Source organism: Mus caroli, chromosome 2 (genome assembly GCF_900094665.2).
Source record: "Mus caroli chromosome 2, CAROLI_EIJ_v1.1, whole genome shotgun sequence".
Classification (NCBI taxonomy): Eukaryota; Metazoa; Chordata; class Mammalia; order Rodentia; family Muridae; genus Mus; species Mus caroli.
The window spans coordinates 54,191,561-54,202,238 of record NC_034571.1 but is presented as its reverse complement, the minus strand read 5'-3'; the positions used below and the strand labels follow the sequence as shown (position 1 = coordinate 54,202,238).

At 47.2% G+C, this 10,678-nt stretch overlaps 1 protein-coding gene across 24 annotated transcripts in view; it reads right to left on the bottom strand.

Moving 5' to 3' along the window:
* Positions 1–410: 410 nt before the first annotated feature.
* The window catches only part of Pkp4 (plakophilin 4), a 207,451-nt gene continuing 197,183 nt past the window's right edge, over positions 411–10,678 (bottom strand). For 20 of the 24 annotated variants that reach the window (XM_021155577.2, XM_029474661.1, XM_021155578.2 and 17 more), the window contains 5 exons: positions 7,672–7,756; positions 7,435–7,552; positions 4,929–5,057; positions 3,215–3,288; positions 411–1,421 (listed from right to left, as the gene is read on the bottom strand). In XM_021155577.2, coding sequence (XP_021011236.1) covers positions 1,176–1,421; positions 3,215–3,288; positions 4,929–5,057; positions 7,435–7,552; positions 7,672–7,756 — 652 coding nt within the window. In that variant the 3' untranslated portion in view covers positions 411–1,175. The remainder of the gene's footprint in view (positions 1,422–3,214; positions 3,289–4,928; positions 5,058–7,434; positions 7,553–7,671; positions 7,757–10,678) is intronic. The other 4 variants (XM_021155580.2, XM_029474656.1, XM_029474655.1 and 1 more) reach the window with 1 other exon arrangement.

The window sequence follows — 10,678 nt, the reverse complement described above, 5'->3', positions numbered from 1 at the left end:
TGTCTGTGGGATCCCCCAAGGCTGCCTGCAATCCAGAATGTATTCAGCACAATAATTATTTAGAGTCAGTTTTGGTTTATAGCATTGATGCCAAGCAAGCGAATGCCCAACTGTTCATATGTAATTACCAAGTTCTAAAAGTAAGTGGCCCTTGCCAATACAATACGGCCAGCATGCCAGATGTGATTTCCCTTAGGTGAAAAGAGATGGCTGAGACAAGGCAAAACCTGCTAAAATTGTACCATGTACCAAATGAAATGATAATAATAAAAAAGCAACCAAGAACTACACATGCTAAGGTATGTAGGGGAGCCACCCTATCTTCCTGGTCCAGTGTGGCCCACCTCACAAGGGACTTACTAAATCTGTTTCCATGATCACACCCAGAAGAACTGCAAGAGAACACATTCTCCAGGATGAAATTTCCACATTTATTATTCTTCCATGTGCATAGAAAATGGCAGTGAAGTGTCCTGTGAGGGGGATGAGCATGGCGCTGCTGTCACGCTGGCCTTTGTGCTTCCGGAGTTCACTACTCACTGAAAACAGAGGGCGTCGGAGTTTGTTGTCAACTGTGAACAGTTCCCGGGCGGGCGGGTGGGTTTCCCGCTTGGGTTTTAAGCTGTCCGTTCTTCAAATCTCTTTTCAAATGACACACTGCATTACAATTGATGGCACTTAACCAATGTGGCATTTCCATATTTACACCAACAGAAGGAATTTTTACAAGACATAATAGCATACAATCTTGACATTTAGTAATAGCAATAAAACATGAAGGGCATCCATTTTATTATTTTTTTTTCTGTACAAACTATCTGAACATAACTTTATTCACATTAAAAAAATCATCTGTAAATTGATTTGACCTACACATACCCATCTCATCTCACCCACGTCTCAAGCCTCCCAGCACGTCACCCACACCTTCACCACTAGACTCTACAAGTAATAAGATCTAACACCTACACAGCGCGTACAAAGTCCTCTCCCAAGGGTTTCCTCACTTCCCTGAAAATTCCTCAAAAAAAGAAAAAACAAACAAACAAACCAAAACCTCTTCACTCATTCCTTCCATTTCACTTTCATGGTCACCATCATCAGCAAGACGGACTTCCCCTCAATCCAAACAGAGTCAGAAGGAAAGCGTCCCTCGGCAGGCAGCCGTCTTGATGCTACACCCAGGAGTCCGGGGACCCAGGGTACTGTTCGGCTCTATAAGAAGGTCGTTTAGTGGAATAAAAGTCTACATAATTTGTGGTTGATTTCAGTCCGTACTGCGTTGAGTAATCAGTAGAAGCTGGGAAGTGAACTCGGTCATCACAATAAGGGTCTTCATAGCTGCGAGGAGACTGCAGGTACAGTCTGTATGCATCCAAGGTCTTCCTGGTGGAGTCGTCTTGATAGTACAGCTGCTGATGCTGTTGGCAAGATGGAAAGGCAAATGAGTGAGAGCAATTTAAAAACACACATTTCAACAACACTGATGTGGGCTTCCTGCCTCACAATTTAAAGCACTTTGTGGGCTAAAGAGGGGAGGAAGCTGTTTCAGGTGCACAAATGTTTGCTCACTGCAGGGGTGGACTTTCAGTTATGTTTACAGGCAAGCTGGCTTTGTTTGCTCAAGTCCTGTCCCGGGGCCTCAGGAGAGTTTAGGTCCTCAGCAGAGTTGGCAGAGGCAGCTTTTGCACAGGGAAGTTAAGCATATCCTAGATGTATTTGAGGGCAGGGGATCTGGTTTTAGATATTTCAGATGACCGTAATTAGAGGATTGTATTTTAAAACATTTACTTCCTGGATGAGGGTTTGAAGCCACCATTCAATCTTAAGAGATAACATGGTTTGATGGATTCTGCTGTACAGAGTGGTACTACAGGATGAGCCGTCAAAGCAGGAAGATGACAAAAATCAGCAGAGACAGCCAGGGCTCTACAGAGAAACCCTGTCTCCAAAAAAAAAAAAAAAAAAAAGCTAGGCAGTAGGTGGCGCACGCCTTTAATCCCAGCACTTGGGAGGCAGAGGCAGGCAGATTTCTGAGTTCGAGGCCAGCCTGGTCTACAGAGTGAGTTCAAGGACAGCCAGGGCTATACAGAGAAACCCTGTCTCGAAAAACNAAAAAAAAAAAAAAAAAAAAAAAAAAACCCAACCAACCAACCAAATCAGCAGAGCAAATGATTGTAGAGCCGAGCCAGTGCCGCCAAGTTCTTGTGAAGGAGGCAAACCGTCACACGTGTGTAGCCACACAGGGCACTGGGTCCTCGCTCCTTCTGTTCTGTCTTAGCTTTGACCTCACCATGATGCCCTCGAATGACCACAGTTTTTATGCTGTCTGCAGCCTCCACCCCCACCCCCCAGTAAGACATTAACATTTACCACAGAGGGACTGGCATCTCACTTAGACTCACTCTAATGTTGGTGGTGTTTTGGAGTGAAAACACTGCTTAACTAACTTTACCTCCTCTTTCAAAGGTAGAGTTAGATTTGTCTTGACTTAAAAAAGCAGCAGCTGAGTGCGGAGGTTGCATGCCATTAATCCTGACCTCTCCCCAGGGTCAAAGGGGAGGGTCATGTTAGCTCAAGTCTGAGGCCCAGTCAAAATCAAGACCACCTCAAAAACTAGAACATGCAGTATAAGTGATGTGGGAGATTCTTTCTCTTTCCTAGCTAAAGAAAGATTATGGTTTAGAGTATGTGTGTGTGTGTGTGGTCTCAGAACATTCTTATTTGGAAGGACACACTACAGTTTTGGCTGGGAAACCCTAGTTGTTTTGTGGTTGAGACAGTGTGGCAGGAAGGTCCTGGTTGGTAGGTCAAGGCCCTCATTTACATGGGCAGCAGACTTGGGGATGAGGAGGAAGTCTTGGTGATTGAGCACAAAGTGTACAAAGAGCTGTGAGATCAGAGTGGGGGCTGTGCTCACCAACCTCGCCTCATCCAAGATGGAAGACACTTCACAGGTTAACAGAGAAGGGGATGGGGAGAGTGGGAGAGGGAAACCACTGGATAAAGGGCATGCACCAGAGGTCTCTCAGAATCCCCCTCAGAGGCATGCAGTCTCAGAAGCACTGATGGAAACCATTTATCTAAACCATGCACACAGCGTGGCTGAGGAGCCAAGATCCTCAGGGGAAACCCCTCGGGCCCTGCATTGAGGCCCAGCTCTCACTGTGCGACTGCTAACCAGCCTTCTGTACCAACGATGTTACAAATTCACCTGTAGCCGTCTATTTTGTTCTCTTGCTGGTGAGGAATAGGAACTGATGTATATTGGTGAAGGTTTGCTGGAGCCTGTAAGAAAATATTTTATTAAATTAAACTAATGCTTATTACACTGGCCTACCAGGTTGTGTGGGTGGGTCCTTCCTTCCCTAGCGCCAGCTCAGGCAGAAGGGCAGCGGCCCAAGTTCCCAGGATCTGTGATGGTTAGCAGCAAAGCCAGGCCATGTGTGTGTGGCAGGCAGCAAGACGCTGTGAATGCAGAGCCCTCCTAGAGAGGGCCCATCTCAGGCTCTGCTCAGCCTCAGGGATGTCTGTAGTTGGCTTTGAGCAGTAGTGCGGTTCCCTGTGCTGAGGCGAGTGATGATCGCCATTTTTCCAGACCCCTGAGCCACAGTGTGAGTCAGAGAGATGGGAAATGCAGCGTTAGAATGAACCTCGTGCCTCCGAGCAGCTGTGAGTCAGTTCAGAGGTCAGGCAGAGGCATGTTCAAAGCAGTGGGGCTATACAGGGGCACAGTCTTGGGTCTGCCATAGCTAAGTATGTTGTAAATGGAAAAGATATTGGTAATTTGGCAACTGTCCTCAAAGAGTCGAGAGTAGACTCCTGATGACACCACTACTCTCCCTGTATTCCTGCCAAAACCAGCAAAGGCTTTATTTATTTTTTAACAAGGAAAATAAGGCATATTCCAAGCAAATTAAGTTTATTGAAACAAGCAGAGATAAAGGGTGCATGCTCGAGAGGTGGTCTGTACAGCGAAGCTGGCTGCTGCAGACCTGAAGCTGCCTGCACTTCAGCCTGTGTGTGTGTGTTCCCTTCTGCACAGAGCTTACTATTGGAAATGTAGCATCTGCAATTTTCTGAGCTATTAATTGCCATGGTAACAATAGTCAATTAGTAAATAGCCCTGTGAAATCACAGTTTCAAAGACAACAGCACAACTCAGACTCCTCCCCCAGCTGCAGTTAAGCTGCCGGCAGCTCTCGCTTATTTCCTTTTAATAAATAGGTTATTTGCCATCTCTTTTCTTCTTTTCTTTTCTTTCTTGTTGAAGAAAACATGCTTTTTCTTTTGCAGTAGCTCATGGCTTCTTTGGAACCTCAGGAGTAGTTTTAATTCCTAAATCTTTGAGAGTGGACCAACTACGTTTTGGGCTAGCAACTTTAAAATATTTTTCATGCATATCTTTCTGAACAGGATATAAAAGTATTAACACTATAATAATATTTTTGTTCTTAAAGGTCATCATACTTGAGGAATATCATATGATATATTCTACAATCCACTCAAACTCTTTCCCCCAAGGGACTAGACTGTTATCAGTCAGTTTGAACTTAGAGCTGAGCCAGTCTGGAGAGTACCTGTAACTCAGGAGAAGCCACATGGGACCCTCACTTCTGATGCACAAGGGACTCTTGCCAGAGTAGGAGGGGGACTTTTTGCAAAGGGACTGGAACCTGGGGCAGCCAGAAATGATCACCAGAGCTAAGCCCTCTTTTTAATTTGTGGTCATCGTATAACTATATTAGTTGATTTATTTAAGACAAGCAGAGAGGGCAACAATCCTGACAGCAGCAGAGAAGGGACGGGGTCGTTTGCTGCTAGGACCGAGCTGACATAAGCATAGGATTGTTCCCAGGACACTGGCTGAGCCACCCAAAGAGGTGACTCCTTCAGGTATCACATCACACACCCAACTGGCATCTTACCAGGGTACAGGCCTTTATGTGTGGTGTCCCCTTGGCTATTGTAATACTGCATAGGTGGCTGGGTCCTATCGTATTCAGAGCGAGGCTCTCTGATTCCTAACAGTGCTGGTGAGGAAGAGGTGCTGCCAACTGAAGGAAGAGGCAAAGGAAGGAGAGGGGAAAAAGAGAGAAATCAGATTGTCAGCAAATCTGGAAAGTGCTCCAGGAAAACAAAGGCTATTTATTAGCAATGCCACAGTAAAACCATCTCTTAGAGGTGTTGAGGGCAAAGAGCAGCCAGACCCCGAGGACCATGAATGCACCCTACATTCCTATCCCAGCAAGGGTGACACCTGGGCCCACAGCAGAGTAGCAAGCAGCCAGCTCTAGAAGCCCAGGGTAGGGGGTGGTAGGCAGCAGGGATCCAGGGACTTGACCCGCCTTGGAAAACAACTGGAGTAACTTAAGAGCCATGCAAGAGTTATTTCTATTTTGTGGTCACAGTTTAGCTGCCATCGTTTATGTACAGATGTTTGGTAGCAGGTTTTATAGTGAATTTTAATTTCTGGTCTGGTCTAGTGTGTCTAGAAGTGCCCAGTAAATAACATTTATGCTTCTCTATGGTGATCTATTGTCAGGAGATCATGTGAACCCAGTGTCCCCGGTGACTTCTGATGCTAGCCTGGGCCACACAGCTGATAATGATTAGCCATGACTAGCCATCTACTCCTGGGTCCCCTTTTGGACAATTATTATTATTATTTTTAAAAATTTGGCCGGGAAGGTAATGTGAGGTGTTTCTTTCCCCATTAACAGTCTGGTCTGTAATAATAATAACCAGAGGCCTTATCTTTACCCCATTCACTTGAAAGCAGTGGTCCTCCAGCCTTGGCCCTGTTGCCTTGCACAGCCACGCCTTCTGAGGCCCTGGCAGGGCAGTTCTTTCCTTGTGCTGTTGGGTGGGCGGGCTGAGCATGCGTATCTGTGTGTCTGTGTCACTTCCAGCTCACTTCTGGGAAGATGGCAGGACAGAAGACAGCAGCTTCCCTTTGTGAAGACACTAACGAGGCAGTGGGCATGCTTATAAGCACATCCCTCCTCAGTGCCAAGTGACGAGGGTCGGCCCTTAGACAGCTGGGAGACAGGAGCGACACACATCTTCCCTCTAAGTAGAACACAGAGGGCTACCTAGGACCAGGGCGGGGCCATCAGCACTTCTGCTTGAGGTCCCAGTGGCAAATCCATTGCACAGTAGCTGTGTGCTGATCTGTTTGAAATGACTCTGTGCTTGCACTGAAGGCCCATGGCTGGCAGCCACCCACCTCTCCTGTTTCCCTTGACGGGCATGCTTAATAGTTTCATAAAAGGATGTATGCAAAACCAAGCAGAATTCTTGGTGAATAACACAGCTCATAATTTTAAACCAAGACATATATATCTATTACACACAGTAGGTGTAAACAATGTTTTAAAAAAAAAAAAGAAAAAAAGAAAAAAAAGAAAAGAAATCATCAAATAAAGCAAACAGCCGTTAACTCCTAGCACAAACATAGACATCCAATTCCGTGGCGAGAGCCCTTGGGCATGGGCATCAGTCTTTTTGTCCACATTTGTCCACATGAGCAATAGGACTGTCAGAAACTGCACAGCTGTCTACAGCAGATAATATATGTGTCAGAACGTGGGATTTAAAGCCAAATCAAAGTAAGAAGCATCATTTTTCCTGTTTCATGCAGGTAAGAATGAAATTTACAGGACTGTTTGACTCGGCAGTCATAGCATGAAGCATTAGGCTGAGTTCTACAAATGAGCGGGTGGAGCAGTTGCCAAGCGTCTCAGCTTAAGGTTCAAGGAACTTTCTAGAAGGCCATATCAGGGTGGCTGGTTGGGCGGTGTAAAGGTGTGGGGGTGCAGGTCTGCAAAGCAGCCAGGCGACTGGGAAGTGCCACTGCAAAGCTCCAATGACCTATGTTCTAGAAGCCTGTTCCTAAGAAGTTTCACCAAGAAAACTAAGGAAAAACCAAAACCAAAACCAAACTCCACCCAAAGCAACAGCAGCAGCAGCAGCAGCAGCAGCAGCAGCAGCAGCAGCAGCAGCAGCAGCAGCTCCTTAGGAGGAGACTTCAAACTTATGCAAAGCTGGCAGAGATGACATTCCTAGTCAGCCAATCTTCAATTACTCCCCACCTCCCAGGACTCTGCATCAGGTTACTGGTTCAACTGGTCAGATACAATGCCAGGGCCCCTTCCCCAACGTGGGGAAGCAGAATTCAGGTGGGGGCCGGCCCTGGAGGCTTTTCTTTTCTTTTTTTTAATGCACTGCAGCTGATATAAGCAGTTTTATCTTTCCAAATGAAAGAAAGTGGCTGATTACAACTGTGTGCGACTCTGAAAGCATGCTCTCAGATAGATGGGCAGGGCTTACATGACATGCTTAATCTGCTCATGCTTGTGTGTGTGTGTGTGTGTGTGTGCGCGCGCGAGTGCACGCACATAACAATCTTTTGTCATAAAAATGTACACTGACCTGACTGAATGATGGGCGACATCTGTTGGTTGGTGGTGGACAGAGAAGGGTGTGATTTGAATCGGTCTCGCTCTAGCGTGGACACAGGTGTAATAAAATGGTTCTGATTCCACCCATCCTGTGGAGTTAAAAGAGACAGCTCAAAATGAAAACCAGCACTTCACTGCAATTAGGAATTCAGGCTATGAGGAACGCTCATCAGGCCATGAGCCCCAGCTACCGTTGGGTGTTTGTTACCTTTTTGTAAATGCTCCGGAGGTCCCGGTACTGCCATAATGTATTCAAGACCTGGGCTGCCGCCTTCACCACTTTCAGAGAGGATCTAGGGAGAGATGCGGTTTAATGAAGACACAGGTAGCATGGAGAGACTCAGGCTGCAAACCAGCAGCCAAAGGAGCAGGATGGAGGCTACCAGATTCTGTGGGCAGAACTAGAATCCTGGGAAAGGCAAGGGTGCCCTCTAACCTTTGCAGCACACAAGAAGCCCCTGAAAGCAGTCACTCACACCTCTGATTTCTCCCATCCCATCTCCTCTTCAATTCACAGCCTCTGTATGACTGTCGTATCCGATGGTCAGGCCTCAAGCTTGTTCTACCTGAGTAAGCAGGGCTTCTGACTCCAGCCTAACTCTCTTCATCTCCTTCTGTTTGGATTCCAAGTTACCACATGCTCCCAGGTTTTGGCTGCTCCTTTCTGCGTTTATTTTGGGGTCCTAATCTCCCTGACACCTGTCAACCTTCACTTCTATAAACGAGCCATTTAAATGCTGACTGACCCCCCCCAGGTAAATTTTTCCAGTTTGAGTATTGGCCTTGCACCTCTCCTGCTGACCTACCACACTCGCACGCCCCCGTGCACCCCCCCCCCTCATTCACTGGATGTCTAATAGTTATTCCCACACACCCAAGTCCAGAGCAAACTCAGGACGGTCCTCCCGTAAGCTTCCCTGCCTAGATATGGCCTCTTTGATAACCACTTTGGCGTCATTCACAATCCTCTCCTCTCCTGCCGCTCACTCATCAGTTAAACCTGTTGAATTGCTTTTCAACCCCATCAGCAATGCTGTCACCGCAGCTGCTGCACCCTAGCCTTTAGTGTGCCTGTGGGAAACTGGCCATGGTACTCCTCTGCCCACTGCTCTCCAGAGGCTCTGGTGTCATTCAGAGACTGAGACACCGACTATAAGGTCCTACTGCTTCTCGGTCCTATTGCTCCCCCAAACTCCCTTTCTTCCTCCTGCACCGGGTTCTGCTTTTCCTCGCCTGCCCGGCAGCCTCTTGCTGGACTCTGCTCACATGCTTCTGCCCCAGAGGGGCGCAGTGCCCGCCCTCACCCCACACACTTCCTTCCTCAGGTCATCTTCCTGCCATCACCAGGAGTCCTTCCCTGCCACTTCTCTCTCCCTGACATGTTTGCCGCCTTCTCTGAGTTGTCATCTGTGCCTGTGAGTGCCATCTGCTAGGCTCTGCTGCTGTTACTCATTGGGCGCCTCGTCGGCCTCAGCCCTGGAACGCTGTTTTGTGCTCCACTCACTGCTGTATGCCTAGCACTGGGACAGCACGCGGACATGCAGTAAGCACAGAAAGGGCCACAAGGAAGTACAGTGCAGGGAAGCCAGACACAACTTAAGTTGCTTTAAGACTTTTTCTTTCTTTTCCTTTTTAAAAAGGATTTATTTTTATTTATGTGTAGAAGTGTTTTGTATATATGTATGTGTACCATGTGCATGCCTGGTGCTCTCAGAGCCCAGAAGAGGGGGCTGATTCCCTAGAATTGAAGCTATGGGTAGTTTTGAGCCTGCTGTGGGTGCTGGGAACCAAACCCAGGACCTCTTTCCAGCCCTGCCTGGTCCAAGCCGCCCTCGTTTGCATTAAATAAGAGATTAGACTTAGGTACCTATTTATGTGTCTATCAAGTACACATACCTTTCTACAAGTGCAGGCTATCTGGTGAACTTCTCAGAGTGTGTAAGGTGATCATATGACCTTGTGTGTGTGTGCGCGCGCACGCGTGCACACGTGCTTGTGCTGGAAGAAGCCAGAGGAATGGGCTCTTAACTGCCCAAGAAATTTCATCTGCCTAACAGGAGAGGCAGGGCAGGTAGCTTACTCTTGTAATCCTAGAACTCAGTAGACTGAGGTGGGAGGTCTGCTATGAATTTGAGACCAGCCTGGGCTACACAGTGAGCCTGGGCTACAGGATGGGGCCTTATTTGAAAGAGAAAAAAAATAATCAAAACAAACAAATATACTGTATGCATTTGTTACTAATGAAAATTTAAAAATACAAGAAATAAAAACGCTGACGGGCTACGCTGTCTATGCTGACAGATGGGGTTTCTCGTGGGTAAGGTGATGGCTTTCTGCGCTGTTTCTATGTTTTAAGAATTCCTTCAGTGGTATCAACTGGAAAGACTTGAAGAGCTGTAATGTGAATCTCAGCATTGGCATTCAGCTGATTAAAAAATTGTCCTTATGCACGTACCAGGGCCAAGCTTTTGTTGTTAAGGATACAACAGCAGATAAGGGACAAAGTCCCAGGCACCTCGAGAGTGAGATGCTAGCCGACGACTCAAAACAGTCAGTGTCAGGGAGAATTTAGTGGGAACTGTGTGTGTGTGTGTGTGTGTGAGTGCGCATGGGAGAGTGCTACTGACCTACGGTTTGAAGAAGGTACTTGGCATTCCCAGTCCCATTTCGCTGATCTGACACTAAGACAGATTTAGTCATAGCTGCAGCCCCGCAACAAGAAACCTCTACTTTGCTACGATCTGCTCTGCCCACTGGTGCTGCTTCATCTGTTACTGTCGTCCAAAAGCAAAGGGACCGAGCGCAGAGCACTCACGCGGAGTGCTGGTTTTCATGCTCTCTGGGCACTCGGCAGCAGAATCAATCTCAAAAGTGAGGATTTAAAGACATTCTTGCAGAATAGGCTGTAGGCGTGGAACAGAGCTCAAGCTGCAAAGGCGACGGTGGCCCTAAGATTGTCACCACCCTGGTGCTTTTGGTTCTTCTAGGAGCGGACATGAACAAATGTAGCTTTAGGGATGGTTACAGCCTGGACATCTGAGTCTCCCAACATTCCTAAGTACAAGTCCTAACTCAAAGCGACAGTGCTGGGAGGGGCAGCCTTTGAGAAAAGTCACCTGGAAGAGACTGTTCCATGTGAGGGCAAAGCTCACTCTCTCTAAGACCGGAAAGGGACTTAGACCAGATATAAAATCTGTTGGGACCTTGATCCTGGA